At 40.8% G+C, this 27,474-nt stretch overlaps 1 protein-coding gene across 2 annotated transcripts; it reads right to left on the bottom strand.

Annotated features, from left to right (window-relative positions):
- Positions 1-7,291: 7,291 nt before the first annotated feature.
- LOC148863048 (ubiquinone biosynthesis protein COQ4 homolog, mitochondrial-like) lies at positions 7,292-27,160 on the bottom strand. Of its 2 annotated transcripts, none has more exons than XM_088980497.1 (3): positions 26,726-27,160; positions 18,569-18,786; positions 7,292-8,024 (listed from the first exon to the last, which is right to left on the bottom strand). In XM_088980497.1, exons 2-3 carry the CDS (start codon positions 18,749-18,751, stop codon positions 7,512-7,514), a joined length of 696 nt encoding a protein of 231 aa, XP_088836623.1. In that variant the 5' UTR covers positions 18,752-18,786; positions 26,726-27,160; the 3' UTR covers positions 7,292-7,511. The 2 variants fall into 2 exon arrangements, with proteins under 2 accessions (XP_088836623.1, XP_088836624.1); XM_088980498.1 differs by having other exon boundaries at positions 26,722-27,098.
- Between the last annotated feature and the right edge of the window lie 314 nt (positions 27,161-27,474).

Here is a 27,474-nt window from a genome sequence, read left to right as displayed (position 1 = left end):
TACCTCGGGTACTAATCTCCGACAATGGCAAACAGTTCGAGGATATCAAGTTCCAAGAATGGTGCCAGAACATGGGGATTCGGCAAAATTTTACGTCAGTCGCGCATCCGCATGCAAACGGTCAGACGGAAGTAATGAACAGAGCCATCTTGCGCGGACTGAAAGCACGTCTGGATCGAGCTAAGGGATTGTGGACCGAAGAGCTACCAAGTGTCTTATGGGCTCACCGAACTACCGAAAAAGCAGCCACGGGAGAAACCCCCTTTAACCTCGCCTACGGCACTAAAGCAATGATCCCGGCGGAAATCAAAATACCAACATTGCGATTAGATACATACGACGATCGGACGAACGGAGGCGAGCTATGTACCAACCTCGACCTACTGGACAAGGTAAGGGACCTCGCGCACATCCGAACAGCGACATACCAGCAGCAGGTAGCTCGCTACTACAATAGTAGAGTTAAGCAACGAAGCTTCCGAGTCGGCGACCTGGTCCTTCGTAACATTATGATGCCCGAACCCGGCATGGGCAAGCTTGGACCTAATTGGGAAGAGCCCTATAAAGTAAAAAGAGCGCTCGGGGGCACATACGAACTCGAAACTTTGGAAGGCAAACGAGTACCTCGAACGAGGAACATCGTGAACTTAAGGCGATACTACCTATAAACCACCAAGCGAAGTGGACGAAATCAGGCCCTATGTGCCACAAGGCAAGCCAAGAGAAACTTCGGCGTAGACAAACAAAGAAGAGCACATTATCAGCTCGGCAAAAAATCAGTTCGCGTCATAAAAGACCGCGGAAATTCAATAACCCGGCAAAGAAACAGTTCGGGGAAGATGAGCAAGGGGAAAAAGACATACTCCATTGCAAGAAACAGTACATTGGCAAAAAAAAAATTACATGCCCGGAGCCACTTCTTCGCCATCGGAAGGCACTTCAACAACACTCGAAGGCCCTGCCTCTCCTTCAGAATCCGGCTCGCCATCGGCAGCATTGGCCATCTCCTGAGTTATACGCGAAGTGGTTATGGCACTTACATCGAGGTCGGGGTACGTATTCTGGATCATCCACCGGCTCAACATGAACCCCCTCCTATAAGAGTCCACCATCAGATCGTCAAAACGCGGAGAGGCAATGTAATCTTCAACTACCTTCTTCTTGGCGTCTTCAATGCCTTGGAAAAAAATCTGTGTTCTTTCCCTGATGTCCTCTTGAAGATATTCGACTTGATGTTGCAAATCCAACTTCAAGTCCGCCATATGCTTGACAACTACCCCCATGGCCTCGGCGTCACGCTGAGACCTCGCCTGCTTGGCCATTGCGACGCGAGCAGCCTCTTCAGCAGCATAAGCAGTCGCCTCAGCAGCCCGGGTATTTGCCTCTGCAGCACGGAAGGCTTCTTCAGCAGCATGAGCGGCAGCCTCAGCAGCTCGCGCCTGTCGCGAGCTCCTCTCCACTTGGGCCGCCAAGGCATGAATTGAAGAATTCACCTACCAAAAGAAACAAGTGAGCAAATGACAGCAGAAGCAACAGAATAAAAAAGGAAGACAGAATCTAACTTACCACCATGTCATGTGTTACGGCGCGGCAAGCGACCTGATTCAAGGGAAGATCGGTCCACGCCACGGCCTCCTCAGGGAAAGTAGTGTCCCTACTTTTCTGAAGAGCGTAGTTCGGCGTCAACACGCTCCTAAACTCCCCTTGAGCTCCCGAGCCTGAGGGCCCAGCCCGCGTATGAGCAGACCCGGAGTGAGCAGGAGCACTTGAGTACGCAGGAGCGCCCGTATGAGTGGTCTCAGCATAAGGCGCCCCGGCAGTTTCGTGCACCGGTGGAGTCACTTCGGGCTCCCTGGGCAGATCCTCCGGCGTATGGTCTGGGGCTTGGGGCTCCTCATCCAGGGGCAGCTCGGTACGAGTTCACTTGGCGACCCGCTTCCTCCTCTTCATACCTTGGAACAAACGCCCCCCACGAGTTCTCTCCGCATCCATCACACTTGCAGAAACGAGTTCGACATCAGGAAAAACGAAAAGAACAGAGCAAGCAAGAACCGCATAGCTAGAAACCTACCCGAACTCAGGCCGGCTGCAATAAGCTTGGCCTCCGTTAAGTAGTGGTGGCACTTTAAGCCTTGCCGCGCCCATTGCCGGAGGCCCTTAACCGTCTCTTTATCGAGAGTCACGCCTAAATCGGAGCGGCCTCACCCCACCCGGTTTGAAAAGGCCATCCTTGTGCACTTTGCACGCCGAAGTAGTCCCGCTTCCACGCCGGGACCTTGTTAGGAAGATCGTGCAAAAGCTTAAAACCCTGGCGAGGAGTAAGGTAATACGCCCGTCTCCCCCCAGGAAGAGGACCCGCCTATCTCTTGAGCATCAAGATAGAGGAGAATATCTCTAAGTCCAAGGGGAAGTTCTACTCGCAAAAAAGGGAAACTGTCCCCACCAGGTTCCGAATATAGTTCGGATGAAGCTGGCCAATGGTGACACCGAAGTGGTTTATGACTTCGACGAGAAGGGGATGGAAAGGAAGTCGCAACCCTGCAGCGAGCTGCTCTCGAAAAATCACGATCTCGTCGGGACCGTGTTCCCAAGGAAAGCTACCCGAAGGAATGAAATATGTGTACCCTCCAGTAAGATTGTAGGACAAAAGTATGGATTGAAGCCCCTCAGGCGTCATGGTCGAAGGACCAAACCTGTCTAGCATCCGACCTCGGCGGGAGGTAGACGCCAAACTGCCCGAAGCGACTCGGCCCACTGGTTCATAGTCCTCAAGCTCCACCTCAGGATCACTGAGGCAGTCTGGGGACACGGCTCGGTTGGTGGAACCTACGTCGGCCCTACTCGAAGAATCGTCTGAGCTATCAAAGCTAGACATTGGGGAAAAGATAGATTCAAGAAAGTACTCACCGGAAAGTTTGAAGAACAAGCCAAAGAACCGTGAAGACTGTATAACCAGCCTTGACGCGAGCTGGAAAAGACTTGGACGCGAGTTGAAAGGTTGGACGCGAACTCAGTAGACAAACCGCAGAAGTGACAAACCAACCGGGGTCCCCCACTATTTATAGCTACAGTAACCAAGAATCGACCGTGCAGACTGAAGACGATCCGACGGCCCACGTTCTTACCGACCGCACAACCCTTAAGGTTGAGACGTGATTGGCGCACGTCTTTCCGAAAAAAGCGAAACGTCAGCGCACGTCTTTTTGAAACCGACATCGCTTCGACACGCGTCTTTTCCGAAACTGACACGCCACACGTCTCCCTGACAGTCGCCCGCGCACGTACAGCAGTGGCGCGCTTTTGAAATGACCTGCTGTCACGTCCCAGCGGCGCGAATTGGTTTGAAATTTAAAACACGCGGTCACAACCACCAGCGTTCTTGAGTAAGCACGTTTCCAGCCTTCTCGGAAACCGAAAGAACCCTAGCAAAAGCATCTCGTGCATTGAAGGTTCGAAGGACGGGACAAATCCACCTGCTACCTCGCAAAAACTCCCCGCACCATGGCAAGACCCCCGGCGCAAGGAGTGGGGGGCAATTGATGAAGGAAGATTTGGCCCGACCTCTCTATTACGTGACACGTGGCAGAAACAACAGCTTGGCAAAAGGGGCCAAGTCTTGGCGGGAACAAGGGCACTACCATGGGCCCGAACTGACCCACCTTGTAACAGCTCGGGACACACTTCGCCGAACTGACCCACCTTGTAACAGCTCAGGATACACTTCGCCGAACTGACCCACCTCGTAACAGCTCGGGACACACTTCGCCCAACTGACCCACCTTGTAACAGCTCGAGATACACTTCGCCGAACTGACCCACCTTGTAACAGCTCGGGCTACACTTCGCCGAACTGACCCACCTTGTAACAGCTCGGGATACACTTCGCCGAACTGACCCTTGTAACAGCTCGGGATACACTTCGCCGAACTGACCCTTGTAACAGCTCGGGATACACTTCGCCGAACTGACCCTCCTTGTAACAGCTCGGGATACACTTCGCCGAACTGACCTGCCCTATAGATACCTCCGAGCTCAAGACCGCCTCGCTCAGCACTTCACATCACTTGGCACCAAAACCAAACAAGTCGTACCATGCCTGACACTAAGGAAGTTCGTGCCCAAGGGCGCCGCGCCTGACTGACTTGGGATCTGACGTTTGGCGGTAGCACCCTAAACGGCCACCTGCCACCGCCACTGACACCGCCATCTCCAGTTAGATGACGATTAGGCAGTGACGGTTCTGTCTCAGCAGAAAGGACGACGGCCAAATTGACAAGCACAAAGGTAATCATACTTGACCTGACAAGGGCCCCGGGACGAGTGCACAAAGTGACTATAAGAGCCCCCTGCCCTTCGACAACAGAGGTATGCAAACCTTGCGCTATCTGGTATTACCTTGCTTTTGAAGGATTCTAACTTGAGCTTCGGAGACTCTACACCGGGTTCCCCCCGGAGCTTCCCCATCTCCTCCGTTTCAGGTTACTTGCTACCCCGTTCGGAAGCAAGGCAGCGGACAGCTAAGACCGGCCGGATCGCGCTCCATCAATTAGTAATTATTAAATTACTATAATAATTAAATTATTAATTATTGTAATAATAAATTATTAATTAATGTAATAATTAAATTATTAATTACTATAATAATTAAATTATTAAATTAGTGTAATAATTACTTTCACGTGGGATCTACTCGCACGAGTAGATTCCATTTCCTGGATGCAGAGAGCATCCATTTATATATATATATATATATATATATATAATATGGAGTAATTTGAGTTCAATCCACCCTAAAATTCATAATATTTCAGTTTGGGTCATTGTTTGGGGGGAGATTCCCAATTCATAGGGGAATGTTGTTTATAGGGAGTGGGGATAAATACATTTTCATATAGTATAATAATGATAATAATAAATTATAAAAAATGCTAACATTAAAATTGAAATATATTAATAAATAATAAAAAATAACATAAATAAATAATAAATACTGTTAAAAACAAGTTTACAAAAAGCACTTCTACGATATAACTTGCAAAAAGTACTTTTACAAAGATGTACATGCAAGAAGTGATTTTTAGAAATAATTTTTCAAAAGTACTTTTAAAAAGCAATTTTCATAAAGCAACTTCTACCAAGCATAAAACAATATATGTTTACCTAGACTACTTTCAAAACACAACTTTCACAAAACTATTTTTAGGAAGCACTGTTATAAAATTGCTTTCAAATCTTTGATTTCATTAGAATAACTATAAAATTAACAAAACATGGTCAAAATAACTAAAACATACTATCCAACATAAAGCATCCTCTAATAACATAATACTACAATTGTTTGTTGCCATTCATATAAAATTGCATCTCACTTGGACATATACATCACATCCAATGTAATCGTACCAACTAGCAAAATACACGTGAATGCCCAATACAAAATAGTTAATTTGAGCACATCACTCGTTACATAAGATGGATCATTTGAAGATGCATTTGAAGACATGAAACACTAGAATTGATAATCTACTTCCTAATATGTTTTATATGAACAAAAAATTGCACCACTATATCCATAGATACTTGAACGATGACCAACAAACACTATATATTATTAAATCCATATAAATGCTGGTTTTTGAATATTATATTGTTTATTTCCATGAAAATTATTACATTGCCCTTTTGAGACACACATGGGTCCGCATGTAACACATGTGAAATTACAAATGGGCCCATGTGGTATTATTGCCATAATAATGACAATAATAATATCAATAGTAACAACAACAATAATAACAATAATAATATCAATAATAATAATAATAATAATTAACACCAATACAAAACCACATTAACAACACTCTAATAAGTTACTAACTGTTTTATGCAATAAATAACAATAAAAATTCTGTAATTACATATTCAAATTAATATTCCAAAAAATCCAAAAAAAAGGATAATGCATATTAATCACTATATTATGCAATAATATAGAAGATATAAATCGGGTAAAGCATTAATATTCACTATATTATGCAAGAAAGAACCAAAAAAAATAGGAACTACATATTATTGGAGTAATATTCCAAAAAAATCAGATTAAGCAAGAGCATCCAAACAAAAGTCTAATAATGCACTATTATTCGAGAAATATTCCAAAAGATCCAAACAAAAATCAGATAATGGGATATTTTTCAGTGAAATATGCAAAAAGAAATTCAAAAGTGGTAAACAATCAAAATACAAGTGTTAAAATGGACTCCGGATCTCTTGCCCACGCCTATCCGCAATACACCACCCCCCGTGAATTGGGAACATCTCCTCCTGCATAATATTATGCAGAGGATGAGATGCTCTCCATATATGATTGCGATAAACGTGGACAGGATTCTCATGGGCAGGAGATTCGGGCTTGTTAAAATGGCCATGACTATTGTCATTGGCGAGATGCTAAGAAGTTTTCACTCCCACAACTAGATCTACACAAAAAATGCCGCAAATCTAGTTTGTCATGAAAAACTTCAAAAATAGTCCAAATCGGACTATAAATGAATGATGAGCAAAGAAAAGCACAAGTAGAGCCACATACCTAAGAGACTAAGAGCCAAGTTTATCCAATCGCCTGTTGCCGTCATAGGTACCACCCACTGCTGCTCAAGGACCATGCACAAATGGAGAAGAAAATAGAGATTTCTCCATTTGGAAGGAGTACAAATACAAAAATGTGAAGTGCAAAACATTGTATTTTATATTATTTTGTATGTATTTGTACTGTATATATTTTGTATTAGGGTCCCATGAAAAAGAAATAAATACTTAAATTTAAGTACTTAAAATAAACAATCGAGGAATTGTTTATTTTTTAAACACTTGTTTTCAAAATAAGCACTTATTCCTGATTTTTTTCCAAATAGGAATAAGCGTTTATTTTCCACTTATTACATAGTCTCATCACTTTTTTTAAGTACTTAAAATAAGTGATACCAAACAAGGGCTTATATGAGAGAGACTTTAGCTAGATGGAAGGAGATGTAATCAATTATACAAAATTTGCACTGCCAATAAGTGTAAAATGTAGCAAATGAGACAAAAAGTACTAACTTTATATTTTTACATCGGATAATTACAAATAAATAGATGCAAAACTAAACCAGGTGCAAAATTTGTATTCGATTCAGAATTGATTGGAAAGAAACAGAACATTCTAGAGACTTGTGGGATGGATTCCAATCCGTCAGTGCAGAGAAAGGACCTTAGAGCATCGTATCAATCAATCAATTTGAGGATGCAATTTCTCTTAATTGGTCTATCCATAAAAAACATCTTAATTGATTTAGTTTCCATAATTTCTTGATTAGGATGTTAAATAAATATGTGAAAAACAATGATTATACAACTGAGCAATTGGGCTAACAGACCAAGCCCAAAGTCCAGAGTTGTGGAACAGAACCGGCCCAACAGGGTACAGATTACAACTTAAACACTTAAAAAAGAGATAGGCAGATAACTGATTAAGGTGCATTTGGTTTAGGAGTAGGAGGTGCAGGAACGGGAAGTATCCCCCATCTCCTCCGAACATCCTCCAAATCCTCATGGAAATGCTGCTCATAGTATATACACATCAAATCTGTACATTGCATTCCAGCACGTATTGCCCATGGGAAGTAGTGGTTGTAGAAAATTGGCCTCTGCTTCTCATTGAACCTTGCTGTTCCCCCAATGACGGATAGCAGGCACATAGGTAGGAGCATCTGCTCAAACTCTATAACCTTAAGAGCAGTCTCACCAATTAAGTTAGTAGGGAGGCCAAATAAGGTATGCCAAAAGTCATGCACCTCACGAGCCCGCATGGCCACATATGCCAGCTCCTCAGTCTCCATGAAGCGTACGGGTGGCCGGTCGTCTGGGGAAAAGTTTCTTGATCCCATGAACTTTGCATAGGCTGCACCAAATGTATTTTCTGGAAGGTCCCATGCATTCCCCACATTTGCAGATAAGACACGTGGATGCTCCAAGAGAACTGCCTGCAGTGCAGCATAAGAGAAATCAATAGACTGAAAAGAGACAACTACATATAGTTTTTTTTGAGATTGGATTAGCTAAATGCTTTAGTTGTTCAACAGGCCGTGGAACCAAATAATAACACCCCACACCAGTCGGGCCAACAATCATTCAACCTGTCAGTGTGGGCTCGATGTATTTTATTGATGGTGTGGAACGTTATCATTGATTCCACAGCCTGCTATACAACTAAAGCGTTCAGCTAATCCGAATTTGTTTTACTTGGCTCTTCACCCTGCTTTTGGGATTATACGCCACGATAGCAAGATATACACAGTTTTAAAAGGTCTTACATTATTCATTGTTGATACAATGTAGATTGTATGAAATGAACATACAACAGACATGAAGCTAGATTAGAGTATAACCAGAAGGGACATCAAGGGACATCTCCTAATCCAATTATTAAACCAACGTATGACTATAAGCTACCCAATTTCTAGTATCAACCATAAGAATCGTATAGGCAACACAAGATAGCCCGATACATTTTATGGTTGCAATCACCTAATAAGTCAAATTGTGATTCCCTAAGGTGGGAAACATTTTTAAGTGGTTCTACATTCTTTACATGTTCAATAGGTACATGGCTCTGGAAGTTGTAATAGGTAAGGGGAACAGAGTTTCCTTCCTTTTCCTTCCATTTGCTTCCATTTGTAGTTTATTTTTCTCTTAATTCCTTTGGATAAGAAATACAACATAATAAGTCAAATTATGATTCCCTAAGGTGGGAAACATTATATGGTTCTATATTCCTTACATATTCAATAGGTACATGGCTCTGGAAGTTGTAATAGGTAGGGGAACAGAGTTTCCTTCCTTTTCCTTCCATTTGCAGTTTATTTTTCTCTTAACTCTTTTGGATAAGATATACAACATACTTCCAAATCAACCTCCTTGTATTTTGACAGAAGTTAGACAATTAACTTGCCGAACAAGTATCATCGACCGTAGATGTAGTGGAGGCATCTAACATGTCATGTATAGATGCAATCAACTAAATGTTCTTCCCCTTAATAAAGGAACAAGGTTCAGACAACATTTCATATATATTGTTTTTTTTCTTCTCTTTTTCAAGGTCACACATAGAAAATACTCATAAAGGTAAATTATGTGTGTTCACTCAGAAACACAACTTCATTCAGATACAAGTGTCATGATGAAAATTAGATCAACTAAAGGCAGGCAAGAGACAATTAGGGTTCCTAGGAATGTAGTGATTCATTGCAAGGAGACAAATCTAGTGTTAAAATCATAGGAACTGACATGGATATTTAAACAAAGATAAGGTTCAGGAATTAGAGCTCAAATGATATTTAGACAAGAATAGGAATACCTAGAGCTTGTACTGCAAGATATGTGTAGCAATGGAGGCATTCAAAGGGCTTGTACTATAAGTTATTTATAGTCTACTTATATGCTTGTTGTACTACAAGACATGGGTCTACATCTGTCCCTTCCCAGACCCCGCATTGGCGAGAGCCTGGTGCACTAGTCTGCCCTTTTTTATATGGTTAAACTCTAGTGGGATGAGAATGGAACGACTGCTTTGTACATAATGCTTTAATTTCTCAAAAGAGGAAAATAATACAGTTAAGCTTTATTCAGAGGGAAAAGGGGTGGACAAGTGAGGAGTCCCATAGAGCTTTTGAAAAAGCCAGAATTTCTAGGGTTATTTTAATTATAAAAGTAGCATAGACACTTTCGTAAGACCAATTTTCAGGAATTAGAGCTTAAACAATGCTGGACAAGAAAGGAGGCATGTGCTTTATTTGTGGATTCAGGTCTGGGTTGGAGGTTCAACCCAAATTTTTGAAGTCAGAATTTTTGAAGTCATGGGGTTGGGGCTTCAACCTCAACCTGACTTAACCTGGTTTGACTTGCATCCTAAATATAGGGATCTTGCATCTCTTAAGATATAAAGGCATACATAAATCCTCATTGGCTTCCCTCGTTTCCTATCATCCGGTCAACTACAACCTATGAATCTCCTTCAACTCCTGATCTTCTAAAACCATGAGCTCTTGCTGATCTGAGTCAATGTGGTAGGGAAAGCAGTTCACTTACCTGTTTCTCCCTATCCATTTTTTTCGAAGTATATTCGTTAATCAAATAGCAAAAGAATAAACCCATGTACAAAAAGATTCTGTACAATAAAGTTTACAAGTATAGTGTCGAGCTTATATACACTGATCTCTAAACATGTTTTCAAAAACCCGAAACAAAAACTGTATGTCATTCCAAACATTATTTTTGTATAGATGTCCAAGATAATAATAGTGTCAATTTGTCTTAGTCATTAACTCCTCTTCATTGCATCCTTGTCCTTGAATATGTCTGAATTTTTCCCACTCCAAATATTCTAAAGTATTGCTGCTCAAATAGTACCCCAGTTCACCTTCCCTTTTTCAGATAATCCTTCTATATTCCAGCTCTTCATATGACTGGCTAACTCATCTTTTAGTCCATACATCACACTCTGATCAATGTCAATTTGTAAACCTCTTCTGATAAGGCTGTCCCTAGTTAGGCATTTTCCCAAGGCAGCAGTCCACACTAGGAAAGAGACCTTTGAAAGGATACGAGGGAGCCACATTCTTACAAGGGAAGTCATTAGTGGTTGCATGATCTAGCCTTGTGAAAAAATGATCTTAAGGAGAATAACCATGAGGGGGGATGTACATGAGAAGATGTACAAACAACCATCAGGATCTCACAACTATAAAATCTCTCCACTTAAGGAGGCACACTATTAGCACTATATAAAAAAGATCCTTTCCACCCCAGATTTAGCCAAAAGATCCATAATTGAGTTCAACTCCCTTGGAATCCATCTAAAGCCGCAATGCAGAGAAGATGTTATTTCTAAGATCTCATTGAGGAAATGACCCAACCTCCAAGGACCCTTTTCTGGGTGGGAGGCCCAATTGATAACATTTCTGGAATCCCCCTCAATGAGAACAAAATTCAGCTGTAGAGGTCTAACAGTTCTTAGACCCATCACCAAAGTGGTTGGTTGTCACAGAACCCTCTCTGTTTAAAATAACTCCCTCAATGCCAGCTGCCAGTGGTTGGTTGGGAGATGATCTACAGCTTCCATCAAACCTCAGTAAGAAATCTAGATCTCGTCTTGGAGTGCTTGAGTGTCTGGGTTGATTGTCAAAGTGGGAGGAATGCACAATCTCTAATAAATTCCTTCAAGATCAGAATAGCTGAAACCTTTGAACTGATCAGAAGAGAGAAGCCAAGAGAAAATGGAAGAAAAGATTCTCAATAAAAAAAGAACGGTCACATTGGGCTTTACATTTTTACCCAACTCAGCAATTCTGTCTAGCTAGCAATTTCCATCCAATTAGACCTAAGTAAACCCCAAGAGATCTCACCTCCATTACCTCTAAAAACATCTCCCACACCTCACAGGCTTTGATTGCCAATAAGAACAACCATCTATGCTACGGATCATTGCTATATAGGAATTTTTTATTATCTGATGTAGTGCTATAGCCCTAGTACATACTATATTATCGGTGGTCTAATGTTACCCAATGTGCAATTCTGATCTTCTGATCACTGGCCTGTTGCTTGTCGGAAAAAATTTAAATAAAATTGCATATATTCCTTCCCAAATTGACTGCAATATGAAAAATCTCATGCATCTCCAAGAATCTTACCCCCTTTTCGTTGATTTCAAGAACCAATTAGAATCTGTTAGAATTCAGGTCTGCCTTAGAGTTCGGCCTGACTGAGTTCAGTTATGTAGAAGAAGAAAGAGTGATAGAGAAAGAGAGAAAGAGAGAAAGAGAGAAAGAGAGAAGAGAGAATTCTGGTTCGAACTGAAAGAGTCACCATGACTTCTCCCATTCGGCCAGTAAGTATTTATATTATTATTAAAACATAACTGAAAAGACCTATGTGCCCTTACTTAAGTTAAGAGCACATGTTTCAACACAACATTACAAATCAGCAACATCAATCAAGGTATAAAGACAGAAATACCCCTACGCTAACACTACCCCTCAAGCTGGTGAGTATATATCATATACTCCCAGCTTGTTACATATGTAGTCCACTCTTCCCCGACTCAAGCCTTTTGTAAATAAGTCAGCCCACTGATTTCCTGTATTAACATGTGTAGTGTCTAGCTCTCCATTCAGCACCTTCTCCCTCACAAAGTGACAGTCAACCTCAATGTGCTTGGTTCTTTCATGAAACACTGAATTAGAGGAGATATAAACTGCAGCCTGATTATCACAATAGAGCTTCATTAGAATGTTAATGTTGTACCCTACTTCCTGTAGAAGGTTCCTTAGCCACACTAATTCACAAGCGGTATGCGCCATAGCCCTATATTCTGCCTCTACACTGCTTCTTGCCACAACCGTCTGCTTCTTACTTTTCCATGTCACCAGGTTACCTCCCAAAAATGTGCAATATCCTATAGTAGACCGCCTATCAGACATAGAACCGGCCCAATCAGCATCAGAATACCCTTCTATTTCAAGTTTTCCCCCACTCTTGTATATCAGACCACGACCCGGGGCCCCTTTTAGATACTTCACAATTCTCAGAACCATATTCCAGTGAGGAGTCAGAGGTTTTTGCATGAACTGGCTTACCACACTAACTGCAAATGAGATGTCTGGTCTGGTAATGGTTAGGTAGTTCAGTTTGCCCACAAGTCGTCGGTATCTGCCAGGGTCTTCAAACACTTCACCCATATCACTGCTTAGCTTGGTATTTGTGTCCATGGGTGTTTCAGCTGGTTTGGCACCCAACGAGCCTGTTTCTTCCAGCAAATCAAGCACATACTTCCTCTGGCACAGGTTAATCCCATACTTGGATCTCGCTACCTCTATCCCCAAGAAGTATTTTAGTTTACCCAGATCCTTTGTCTGAAAGTGATCCTACAGATAAGTCTTTAGCCTATCAATACCAATGTTATCATTCCCAGTAATAACAATATCATCTACATACACCACCAACAGTATTTTTCCTCCCGAAGAGTCATGACTAAATACAGAATGGTCAACCTTGCACTGTTTCATGCCAAACTTCTTTACCACCTCACTGAACCTACCAAACCATGCTCGAGGAGACTGTTTAATCCCATATATAGCCTTCCTTAGTCTGCACACCTTACCATCCTCCCCCTGAGCAACAAACCCTAGAGGTTGATCCATGTAGACCTCCTCGAGTAAGTCACCATGCAAAAAAGCATTCTTGATATCAAGCTAATATAGTGGCCACTCATACATGGCTGCAAGAGAGATCACAACACGAACTGACCCTATCTTAGCAACCGGTGAGAAGGTCTCTGTGTAGTCAATGCCATAGGTTTGGGAGTACCCTTTTGCAACTAATCGCGCTTTCAGGCGTTCAACACTATCATCAGGCAGGTACTTAATCGTATAAACCCACTTACAACCAACAGCTTGCTTCCCAGGAGGAAGAGCAACGAGGTCCCAAGTATGATTATGATGAAGGGCTGAGAGTTCTTCTTCCATGGCATGGCACCACCGTGGAGAGGCAAGGGCTTCCTGGACATCTTTAGGAACAATAACTGATGATAACAAGGTAACAAACTGGCGATGGGAAGCGGAAAGGTGAGTAAGAGAAACATAATTAGAAATGGGATGAAGGGTGCAAGTACGTTTACCTTTCCGCAAAGCAATGGGTAGATCAATCTCAGATGCCAAGTGGGGTTCTGGTGTCGGATCCGTCGACAGAGATGTAGCCGGAGGAGTAGTAGCCGGTGCACGTGGGCGATGTGTATACACATGACGGATAGGTGGGCGTTCAACAGGTGGTGGCACCGGAGGCAAGGATTTGGTCACAACTGGAACAAACTGAGGATCGACAACGGGAAGTGGAAGGGGAGGAGGTGATGAAGAGGAAGAAGCATCACCAGACCCCAAAAAGAACGGAGTAGACTCAAAGAAACTGACATCAGCACACACAAAGGACCGTCGAGAACCAGGATGGTAACACCTATACCCTTTCTGGGTCTGAGAATAGCCAAGGAAGATGCACTTGAGAGAGCGGGCATCAAACTTGTCGTTCCCAGGACCCAGATGATGGACAAAACAGACACACCCAAAAACTCTCGGCATAAGAGGGAACGGAGACAAAGAGGGAAACAAGACCTGAAACGGAGACTGACCATCAAGGATGAACGTGGGCATCCGATTAATCAGAAAACAAGAGGTAAGCACTGCATCACTCCAAAAAGGTTTGGGAACATGCATGTGATGCATTAGGGATCTTGCTATTTCAATGAGATGGCGATTATTTCTCTCAGCCACCCCGTTTTGTTGTGGGGTGTAGGTACACGAGGTCTGATGTATAATGTCGTGTTGGTCCAAGTATTCCTGAAATGATGAGGATAAATATTCACGGCCATTATCAGAACGAAAAACTTTGATGTAGGTACCAAATTGGTTACGAATTTCAGCATAAAATTTTTGGAAAATGGTAAACAATTCACTTCTTTCTTTCATTAAATAGAGCCACGTCATCCTTGAAAAATCATCCACAAAAATGACAAAATATATGTATCCATTATATGACATTACTTTATAAGAATCCTAAACATATGAATGAACCAAAGAAAAAGGACTCGACACACGGTTATCAACCCTAGAACTAAAGGGAACACGATGGTGTTTCCCAAACTAACACGACTCACAATCCAAAACAGAAAGCTGACTCAAGGACGGAACCAAGGACTTCAAGACTTTGAGCGACGGATGACCAAATCGGCAGTGCCACTGGAGAGGAGAAAGTGATGACTGGAGAGCTGTTGAAGTTCTACCACCACCACCGTCAAGATAATACAGTCCACCTGCTTCATGCCCTCCACCAATCTTCATCCCCGTCTTGAGATCCTGAAAGACACACATAGAAGGATAAAAGGTAATGGAGCAGTTAAGTGATTTGGTCAGCTTACTAACAGACATAAGGTTAAAAGGCAATTTAGGAACATACAAAACTGATGAGAGGGATACAGGATCTAGGTCAACATTACCAACACCACAAATTGAGGATGTGGAACCATTAGCAAGGGTGACAGATTGTGATGTTGAGCAATGAGATAAGGAGGAAAACACACCTGGACTTCCAGTCATGTGATCGGAGGCTCCAGAGTCAATGATCCAGGGACTGGGTGTAGATGCCAGACAAGCCATACCTGAGTGAGCAAAAGTTGTTGTGTTCTGGTATGATTGGATAAACCTCTCGTATTCATCACGGGGAACACTCACCATCTCCTTCATGGAACCATCTATGGATGTAGGAGGCAACTGGTTAGATGAATGATTCTCCTGTTTAAAGCTGGAACTTGAGTCACCGGTCGCGGCATGATTGGCCCAGGTTGAGGGAGGACCATGTAAATCATAACAATAGTTGATGGTATGTCCATCCATACCACAATGAGTGCACTTCCTCAGGCCTGAGCTACGTCCTCTACCACGGGCTCCCCCTGAATCTTTGCTCCCAATACGACCACCACCACGATTATAAGTAGACCCACCATTGCCACCTCGGCCATATGCAGAACCACTACCAACACCACGGCCAGACTGAGCTCCCCGAACTCCACCTCTACCACCACGGCCTCTCGATGCAGCAAAGGCCGATCTATCTGAGATATTAGAGTTCTCAGTAGATCCGATAGAAATCCTCCGAAGTCGAGCAAATACCTCTTCTAGGGACGGAAGAGCTGATCCCCCTAATATCTGAGCCCGTACTGGTTCATATTCAGACTTTAGTCCCACAAAAAATCTAGTCACATCAAACTGCTCTCTCTGTTGTTGCTGAATCTTGACATCAGAAGTGAGAGGATGATAGACATTCAACTCATTACGTATGTTCCTCATGTTGGCATAGTACTCCTCAAGACTCTGATTGCCCTGTTGCAGATTAAAGTACTCTTGATAAAGCTGATAAACTCTGGTTGTATTGTCCTGCCCCAAATACAATTTTTTCGCATGATCCCACACGTCTTTGGCAGTATCAAGGAACATGAAGTTCACACTAATCCTGGGTTCCATACTGTTCCACAACCATGTGATGATCTGAGCATCCTCTTGCTCCCAATCTTCATACTCGTGAGAGTCAGAGGAGGGTTTCTCCTCTCTGATATGTTTTACTTTCTTCTTTGCCTTTAGAAAGACTTCAACGGATTTAGCCCAAGGCACATAATTCTCTCCATTTAACTTAATGGAGGTCATCTGAACATGCAGGTAGTCTGTAGGCACCATCACACTAGGTTTATAATCATTACTGTCTCCCATTATGTTATCACCAATTCTACACACTTGCTGAATTCCATTATCACTGAGATCTGCACACTACACACCACTAGGTCACACCTGTCACACTGATTGCAGCACTAATTGTTGCTGGAATGTGTGCTCTTTACACCACAAACCATGCTCCTACAACTACCTGAAATCTCACCACTATATGATCATATCTCTTCCTTCAACATGCACAAAGAAACCAGCATAAACCCTAGCACTTACTAGCCGAAACACTAGCAAATGATCTGAAACACACCTCCTATTTAATCCATAACTGATATCAAGAACTGAAATCTCTTACCTTATCGCTAAAGTAACACTCATGCGAGCAGGAGAGCAGTCCACACACAACAGCCACACACAGTTCGGCCCTCTATTCTTCCTCTACTAGGAGAGAGCGATCTCAGAAATCACAGCAACCGACCACATACGACCTGATTGGAGGCATAGAGACCCCCAAGGGAAGATGGTGATCACTCCTTTTCAGCCCTTTCCCTTATCTCCAATCGAACACAGAAAAAAAAAAAAAAAAAAAAAAAAGAGGAAAACCCTAGATAGGGTGCGCAGAGAATGGACCCTAGGCAAGCAGAAATCTAGGCAGATTTAACCTACTTTGATACCATGTTAGAATTCAGGTCTGCCTTAGAGTTTGGCCTGACTGAGTTCAGTTATGTAGAAGAAGAATGAGTGATAGAGAAAGAGAGAAAGAGAGGAGAGAATTCTGGTTCGAACTGAAAGAGTCAACATGACTTCTCCCATTCGGCCAGTAAGTATTTATATTATTATTAAAACATAACTGAAAAGACCTATGTGCCCTTACTTAAGTTAAGAGCACATGTTTCAACACAACATTACAAATCAGCAACATCAATCAAGGTATAAAGACAGAAATACCCCTACGCGAACAGAATCAAATAGTCCAACAATATCTGGTGGAAGATTCCACCTAACTCCAAATAAAGCAAAACAATGTTCCCAAATTCCTAAAGAAACTATGCAGGAGATTGATAAGGGTAGGTATTTTCACCATAGGTATTAAAAGGCAACATGCCTAGGGTAACAAGGACCAATAGGCTGACAATATTGAAGCATATTTACAAGTTTTGATTTTCTGATGAATCACCCACTAGTTCCTAAATGTATACCACCAATTCCTTAGTTTTCATAGATTTACAGACAATTATATGGATGTTTACACATTTTCTTCAAAGAATTTGATGTCCAACAGGCACTAGTAGGCTCTTTTCAGAGATCAGGCACCACAAATTCTTGGCAAACATGATGTTTCCAACTGAACAGTTCATCTGTATTTAAAAGTCACTTGCAATTCCACATCTTCAATAATACATACTGCATGGTTCTACATGCTATGAATGAAACATTTATTTCTACATCACAAAAGCATATTTAAACTAGAAAAAAAAAAAAAACTTCTAGTTTAAGCATTTTCAGTAGCAGGTAGTTATTGACAGGACATAATAGAATGTGACTGGAATAATTTTCAATAATAAAAAACCAACTTGATGTGCTTTCTTCTCTTTTTCTTTTGTTTTGGAGCTCTGTTTTGTTGGAAGCCTCCTTGTTCTGATGCTCACAATGTACACTTGGTTTTTCTGCTTGATGCCTATTTAATGAAATCTACAGTTGCTTAGCAAAAATAGAAAATAAAAAAAAAAAGATATGCTTTCTTCTCTTACCAATTCTTTGTTATATGAATTAAGAACTTTTATATGGATAGCCACTTAAAAGAGAGGAAGCTAATATCCAAGAAAATAGCACAATAATCAAGAAAAATGTTGCTATGATGTCATTTATAACAGTGACATATCGGGTTACCTAATGAAGACAAATAGACAACAGAAAGAGTCAGAGGTGGAGGGAGACTCTTGGATAATTGTGGAATGTTCAGTACATAATAAACAAGGACCATGTGCCATGTCAACAAAGAAACATATTGTAGGAAGCAATGCAGTTAGCACAAGAACTGAGAGATCGATTCCAATGGACCCAAAGGGCATCAAACAGCATGATAAAGTCTCTAGAAAAACAAGGGCTGGGCATGGCGCTAAAATATATTGGGCAAGATAGTAGGATGCTTGGCACCTCCTCTATTGTACACGCTTTATATTCTTTGGTCATCAATTAATAAAATGGACGATTACCAATAAAAAAAGAAGATGTGATCAGAGTAGAACAAAGACACATACTCTGCCTTCAGGACTCTTCTTCATTCGTTCTAGAACTCTCTCAAAAGTTGGCTTTCCAGTTGTTTCCCCCAAAGCAGCTATTAGATCTGCCCTTCTTGGGTCCATTAATGCACCAAATGCTGACCCAAGAGCGACAGCTGCTTGCTGCCACCCATTAAGCCTGATGTGTTGACCTTTTATCATTATTTTGATCCTTCAAAAATCAAAATCTAATAAACCTGTGAAAAAAGAGAAGGCATAAGATCAGAACCTCAGTAAAACTTGCACACAAAATTAAGACTAGGGTGAGACATGTGTTTTATTTGTCATGTTACACTTGAAATAAAAACACGAACCAACACATAGAGGATATGATAAATGATAATAATAAATTGTTACATGATTTAATTTATATAAGTAAAACATCATCTATATCCTATAACTTATCTTTTGCAACAAATATCAACAACTTGTTGACTCTATTTAATGGATCAAGACTTTCGATATCTATAGTTAACTGTACAGATCGATCTACAATCATCTTGGGTTTCTTTTTTACTTGTTGACCAAGAAGGACAATCCATTCCAAATACTCAGAGCAATGTCCGAAATATCGATACGATATGCCCCCCAGTATATATATATATATTTTTTCAAACATGTTCAGGGGGGTTGGTATAAGGCCTGGCTATCCCCGGAAACTAGTCAAACCCTGAAACTCTTTGTATTTCACGTATCAGTAACCCACCAATATGATACATATCGGCCAATACATTGTGAAGTTTTGATCCTTGACTCAGAGTCTACATCCCAACATCCTACAAGTTTCAGAAGGATGGCAATACATACCTATACCTCTGTCAAATAGAATGGAATGGCGAAGGTGAAACAGGATTTATGTAGCTGACCCCATAAGCAGGATGATGGTGATGATGATAAGCAATAGATACCTCTGTAAAACTGAAATCTTGACCTTAAAATAAAACTTTAGTGGAAATTTAGGTTGTGTTTGGTACCATCGTTATTTCTTCATGAAATGTTTGGGGTTGATCAATAGAAATGGGTGTTAAAATATGAGTTGTCATGTCGCATAATCAGAAACATTTTAGGTTCATCAATACGAAGTGTTGTCGTTACTTTTTTTCGCTTCCAAATTGCTGTTGATCAATACAATTTGATGTTTCAACTCTAAAGAGCAATGATGAATCCCCACATGCATTTTTTTTTGGTTGAAGTGACTCCCTTATGTAACGTGACAACTCATCTTTCCCATCAGTTTCTATTGATCAACCCCAAAACGTTTCATGAAGAAACTGCAATGGTAACGAACACAACCTTAGTTTTTCTCTTAAGACAACTAAATAATGACAAGGGAGAGGAAAAGAACAAAAATCCATGGTTATGGATCTAAAAAGGATAAAAAGAACTAAATTATGGAAACAATCAAAAAGCATGAGTAAAGGAGACACCAAGGCTACTGGTGGGTCTTAGCCTTCTATAATAAATTCAAATCATTGAAGATAGCACCTACAAGCGAAAATTAAGACTTGACTGCTAAAGAGTTAGAATAAAGAGAACAGAGAGGGAATGGGAAAAAGAGGACATACAAGGTTATGTGCTTGTATAAGATCACTTTGCTGCAAAAGGTTAGGGACCAACAACTCAATGTAATTACATACCTCTTGTTGATGAGTCTACCAAATATAATCTTTTTATCTAAACAGCAAGCAGGTAGCCCTAACGAAATGTTCATCATTACAATGTAATTGACTTTGAAATCCTTTATAGTATCATTATGATTCAGAAAGATAGGTCCTAAATTACTGATCAAACAACCTATGTCTTAAATGAGCTACGCAATCAGCTAATTAATTAGCTTCTCTAAAAACAACAGTGTTGTACTTGGATGTTTGCTTCAGTAGCAGTTTCCTTGCATATGCTTTGTATATTTTGATATCTGACAGTATGCTACAACCGAGTTTTTACTCAAAGGTAAAATTAGATGGAAACCCTTAAGCTTAGCACTACTGAAATAATGCCTAGTTACCATTAGATACCTAGAATTAGTAATTGCATTGGCTCAAGATGAAGAATAATTGTGCCTATTTGGGATATAGTTAACAGGATTCGCAGCCCTCTACCTTCACAAAAATCTTGGAAACTTTTTTATCAATAACATGATCAAAAGAGATTTTATTGATATAACGGGAAACCCTGCTATTCAATGTCCAATTGCAGGTGCATGCATTACACAACAATACAACATCATTAATAATATTGGGAAACATGCGATGTATTCATTTGACATTCCTTATCAACCTAATAGGTAAATGAGCTATTCAACAATGAAGCACAAAATTTAAAATTTAAGTGAACAAATTGGTGGGTATTGGGTAACATTGACATGATACAGAAATATGAAATGCAGGGTATCAGTCAATGCAGAGAGAGTGTAAAAGTTAAACTAAGAAATGCATCATTCAATTCGGACGTGCTCAATGTCCCGACCAAAATAAAAATAAAATAGAAAGAGAAATCAAAGAATAAACAAGTTGTATAATGTAAATTTAAAACAACTAAATAAAAAAAATCACCTTGATGTAAAAGGCACAGAAACTTTTTTTTTTTGCCATAAAAGAGGAAAAATATAACTTTAACCTTGAAGAGAACACGATTTAGGATCTATTGTAAATGTATTGGTTATGAAACAGTAAATGTGTTGAGATTGGGCAAATAACACTTATTTTTGTTCATAATACTTAATTAGAGTTATTGGACCCAAGGCCCCTTAGTTTATGTTTTATTAAGAGTGTCTTTTATGTGTTTTTAGTATCAGCTGACTTATTAAGGGTACACTTGTCATTGTAGCCTTTTTTGGATGAGTATATAAGTTAATGAAAGGGGCAGCTAGATTAGTTTTTTGGCTTTCTCCCATTCTTTTCTATTTCTCTCCTCTTCTCTTATATGTAGAATTCTCTTCTCTCTTACTCTTCTTTCGCAAGTTACAAATAAGATTGGAGTTTTGCAGTTTCTACTTGGTATCAGAGCATCTTTAGAGACTTTTTGAGTTGTTCCATCATGCAGCCCTAGATCAGCTGACTGTTTGATGAGATAAAGAGCCAATTGCTTGAGAGCCCAGTTTTTGGGATTTTTTTGGTGGATCTACTATCCCTTGTAGCAGATATAGGATTCATCACCAAAATCAAGAAGAACTAGATAAAGGGGAAGAATCCTTATTGTAGTAGGACTATTCAATTTTGACCTAAGAAGGGGTGCTCCTGTTTTTTGGGGTTCCTTGGTGTTTTCTAGAGAAGGTAGTTAAGTCCCAAGTTTTTTGGAGATTAGAATCTGGTAAAGAAGAATAGGGTATTTGAGTTTCTAGCAAGACTCAACCTTGAATATGACATTGCACAACAACCTATTCTTTCCCAAGACAATGTAACTCTCTCGGGCATATGCCTTTGTGTTTGGAGAGGAAATTAGGAGGAATGTGATTATGAGAAACCCAGGCCTTGAGCAATCAGCTGTGGTTAGCACAATGAAGCCTAAGCAGAGTGAGGATAAGATTGGCAATGAATCTAGGAAGGAGGACAAGAAGGACTTGATTTGTGACTACTGTAAAAAAAAAAAACCTAAGCATACTAGAGATACATGTTGGAAACTTTACCCACACCTTATACCAATCTGACTCAGAAACAAGAAGGAAAATGTCAATACGGCAGTGACTAGTGATTTATCGAAGCCACTTACTACAACTCCTCTAGAGTTTGTTGCAACAACTACAGTTAGGGCCAAGTTGGAGAGATATGAGCAGTTTCTTAGTCAGAGGGATAAAACCAGTTCCAACTCATCATCAAGTGGACAACAAGGTGCAGGTGGATCAAGATGTAGTCATTCTACCTCGTTTACACATACAGGTAGTTCACATGCCACTACAAATTATGCATCCACTACAGGTAAGGGGGGACTTCCCTAGATTATAAACTCATAAGATTCAGAACATATTACCAATATTGCCACTATCTTCTCCTCATACCACCTCTACTCTAGTAAAGAAAGAGTTTCCACAACTGATGGATCATATGTTCCCATTGCTGGGAAAGGGTCTATCAAGATAATTGATACCATTACCCTACCTTTTTGTACTTCGTGTCCCTAGGCTGAGCATTAATCTTTTATATGTTAGTAGTTTGACAAAGAATTTGAATTATTCAGTGATTTTTTTCTCCTAGTCATTGTGTTCTACAAGATTTGGAATCAAAGAGGACGACTAGGAGTAGTCGTGAGGTGAATGGAAACTATCTTCTTGATGTGCTTCCCAATTATCAAAGTCATAATGTCAGCAAGGATAACGAGTCAAAGTCAGTGGGTCAAGTTATGCTTTGGCATAATCGGTTAGGGCATTTATCCTTTGCTTCTTTGTGCTTTTTGTTTCCAAAGTTGTTTGAGTCTGTCAATTTGTTTAGCTTAGAGTGTGAGGGTTATCAACTTGGAAAATATGGATGTCACCTTTTTTGAGTCCACACCTTTTTTCTCAAGTGTTTTGGGGAAGGAAGTGAGCAATCTATACCACTTCCTATTCCAACTAGACCCCGTTCATGGGCCGACCTAGCCCAGCTTGTTCTAAGTCGAGCTTGGACATGAATATAGGCCCACAAGCTCAGGCTATGGCCTAAAATATTGGGCCTAACATTTTTCGGGCCGAGCTTAAGATTTTTCAGAAAATCCCGACCTGAACCCAAGCATAACTTGATAATATATTATATAGCAAATTATATTTTATATAATAAAAATATACATACAATATGCTTTTTTCTTTGTTCATCTTCTAGCTTTTCAAGCCATAGTGAGATCTTTTATTATTTTTGGGTTTTGAGGTCTTTTAATATAAATAAAATAGTATTTATTGAGTAAAATAAGAAAATAATTAGTTTTCTAGTCGGGCTTCGGGCTCAGGCCCGAGCTTCAAGCTTTATATGAGGGTCAAGCTTGAGCTCAAGACCTAGGCCCGATGATTTGGCCGAGCTCGGGCTCGAGCCTAACTGTGATTTGTTAATATAGAGAAAAACCCCAGCCCGGCTAGTGAACAGGTCTAGTTCCAACTCCTTTGTCCACTTCAGTGTCTAACCCACCTACTCCACCCACTTTGCCACCTCCATTACGTTTTGCCTCTCAGTGTTTTACATGACAGTGCCTATGACAACACAGAGAGGTTGGTTCCACAGCAGAGACCACGTCACTCCCTATTGACTCATTGGAGATTCCAGGTTCGAATGACACAAACCCAGGTATACCTCTTGCTCCCTCTGATGGTTTAGTTTCTATTGATACTATTATCCTTGTTCCTAACACCATTACAGATGACTTAGACCTTCCTATTGCACTCCAGAAGGGGAAGAGAAAGTGTACAGTCCATTGCATCTCATATCACATTTCCTATATTGGGCTATCTCCCTCCTACTGGGCCTTCCTTTCCTCCCTTGACTCTATATCTATACCTAGGAGTGTTAGTGAGACTCTCTCCAAACTTGAGTGTAAGACAATAATGCAGGAGGAAATGGAAGCACTAATTAAAAATCAAACATGGGAGTTGGTGGGTTTAATTGATAGAAAGGTTGCAAGGAGACAGTTGGATGTAGATGAGTTTATACAGTGAAGTATAGGGCTGATGGAAGTATAGAAAGGTACAAGGCAAGGCTGGTTGCAGAAGGGTACACTCAAACTTGTGGGATAGACTACTTGAAAACCTTTGCACCGGTGGCCAAGATGAATTCAGTTTGGATCCTCTTATCCCTAGCAGCTACCTACTCTTGGCCCATCTTCCAACTTGATGTGAAGAATGTCTTTTTTAATAGAGATTTGCAGGAGGTGTGCATGGATCTTCCAACTAGATTTTACATCGATGTGACCAAAGGAAAGGTATGTAGGTTAAAGAAGTCTTTATATGGTTTGGAACAATCACCTAGAGCTTGGTTTGACAGGTTTAGGAGTGCACTAATTGTATTTGGCTATACTTAGACTTGACAATTGGGTTGGGTGGGTCGGGTTTGGGTTGAGTCAAGACACTTCGGATTGGGTTTGGGTTGGGTCAAACTATTGGAGCACTTGGTGTAGCACTTGAATCATCTTCATGTTTGCTTTGCAGAATAATAGGCAATCATCAACAAAGAGCAGGTGGGTTATTTGTGGGGAATTTCTAGCCAGATGTATTCCCTTGATGCAACCTTGGTTTTGAACTTACATGCTAGAGAAGGCTTGCATGGCTATTATAAATAGATAAGGGGATAGAGGATCCCCTTGCATGGCTATTCTAAGAGTACCTCCATTGACTTTAATAGCAAAAGAAGGGGCCATGATACATTGTTCTATCAATCTACAAAAAATGAGTGGGGAACCCCATGCCCTGCATTATCTTGATGGCTATCCAACCCTCACCTTTTTTATGTTTATTCATTTTCTCAATGAGTTCTTTGGCTAACATGATATTATCTATACTTTGCCTATTCTTTATAAAAGTCGCTTGGTTCTCAGATATCAAATTGGGTAACAAGTTTTGCAACTTGTAAACTAAACACTTGGCTAAAATTTTGTAAATAACATTGCAACAGCTAATAGGCCTAAACTGACCCACTGTTTCTGCATTTTTCTTCTTGGGTATATACACCAGATTTGTGCAATTCAACTTCACTGGGAACTTAGCTAACTAAAAGAACTCAATGACTAGGTTGTACACCTCTTCCCCAATTATGTGCCAGAACAGTTGGCAAAAGACATGGAGAGAACCCGTCTGGGCCCGGAGACGAATGTGTTTTCATATTTTTTACAATATCCCATACTTCCTCGTTTGTTGGAGGGATTAGTAAGGATTGTTTGGCTTCTTCAGGTATTTGAGGCAAATTAAGCTCTGAGATGTTCGAGTCATTACTAGATGACTCTCTCTCCCCCCAATTTGTTTTGCAAGCTTGATGAAAGCTTTTGGCACTTCTTCTATGTTTAACGAGTTTCCATGTAAGTGTTTGATGCCTTCATAGTAGTTTATCCTTCTTCTTAAGTTTGTCATTTGATGGAAATATTTTGTGTTTTTTAACCAAATTTCTCTTGACTTTACTCACCACAGTTGCTCTTCCCTCAACAACCAGTTATTATGCTCCTTGTATAGTCTTAAATAATTCTCATTCTGGACAGGATCAGCATGTGATACTTCTATCTTGTTTATTTCCTCGTCTAGAGACTTCAACTTCTCTTGAATGAAACCAAAAGTTTTTTTGTTCCAAACTTTTAGTTTGAATTTGCACCTTCTAAGCTTCTGAAGTATTCTATTTGCAGGATCTCTTGCAATTTGCTTACTTCAGACTTTTTTTCGCACTATTCATCCTCTGCCCACATTGGCTGAAAGTGGAATTGTCTTGGGCCTTGTAATTTATTTGTTTTGGTTTCTAGGATTATAAGAGAATGATCAGAAAGAACAGTGTATTTGTTTAGGACATTAGCCTCTGGGTATGACTGAACCCATGATCTTGAGGCTAAACATCTATCCAGTCTCTCTCTTACACGATGTGATCCCTGCTGATTATTATACCATGTATACTCCGTTATCCATCTTCATTATTTCAAATTGCTCTACAAATTTGGTTAAATGTTTTGATGGGGAGTTGGATTGGCTTCGTTGACCTTCATGGTCTTGATTGAATAACAAGTCATTAAAGTCTCCACATATCACCCATTTAGCAGTTCTCAGAAAATCTAAGTCCATAAGAGACTCCCATAACTCTTTTCTCTTAGCTTTTTGAGGATGACCATAAAGACTAAGAACCGGGAGGCTCCTTGATCAGCATTTTTTATCTCACATATGATTAGGTGCTCATTTTGGTACAAGACCTGTAGGCATAATTTTTGCTTCCAAAAGCAACATAGGCCACCAGAATTACCCTTTGCGCCTTGACTAGTAAAGTTAGGGTATTTTAGTTTTCGTGCCAGAATCTCACTCTGTCTTTTAGTTTTGTTTCAGACAAATATAGCAAGTCAGGGTTATGGATTTTAAAAATTCGAAGAAGGTATCGGATTGTTTATGGGTTATTACAACCCCTTGCATTCCAAATAATAAAACTCATGGTGATGAATCTACCCCAAATGAAATGGAACTAAAAATGCATAACTAGAGAGAAAGAGATTACCAACCGGTGATTGATAAATCTGCTGATATATCGTTATGTTTGATGCGGAACTGGTCCTTCCATCGAGCAATTAGTGAGCCTTTCCTAAGGCTTCGCTTCTCTGATTTCCGCCGATTTTGTGGTTTTTCCCATCCTACTCACCGAATGGCCTCGATATCTTCAACTTGAGACAGGGAGAGAATTAAACTTTCTGAAAACCTCTATTAAGCCGGTTATCTGAAGGGGCTGATACAGGGATTGTCGGATAGAACAAGTTCCACAGTCAGGACGTCAGTTAAGGCTGGTTGCCGAAACGAACAAAAATATTTAGGGAAAATTCGATTAGTACCTAGTTGTCACGGGGTAATTCTACGGCGGAAGAAACCCATGGGCAGTCCAGGCCAACGTAGGTAAGTCTTTATGCGTTTAGAGGCTAGGAGTTGCCCGATAGGATGGTTCCATCAAAGTCAGTAGCACTGGATCATGACTTAAGTCCAATGGCTGGGGCATGGCTCAGATCGGTCCATGGGAGGCACCACTTACATGCTAAAGGGGGACAACCATAATGCAAGGCGACTATGCGCCGATGAGGTGACTTGGCACCGATGTGATGGGTCTCCTGAATGCCAATGATGACAGGCAACCGCTTGGGCCGAAACAGGGTCGCCCCGCAAGGGGATGATGGTCTAGGAGTGCCAAGGTTAGGCACCCAAGGAGGTCGACCACCCCTCCTCAAAGGGTACGTTAAGCTTTTGGTGGTCTGCCTGAAGATGA

This window comes from Nelumbo lutea, chromosome 3 (assembly GCF_056320005.1).
Source record: "Nelumbo lutea isolate HS-2025 chromosome 3, American lotus-T2T, whole genome shotgun sequence".
Classification (NCBI taxonomy): domain Eukaryota; kingdom Viridiplantae; phylum Streptophyta; class Magnoliopsida; order Proteales; family Nelumbonaceae; genus Nelumbo; species Nelumbo lutea.
Note: the sequence above shows the minus strand (reverse complement) of the source record. Positions and strands in the feature narration are given on the sequence as shown.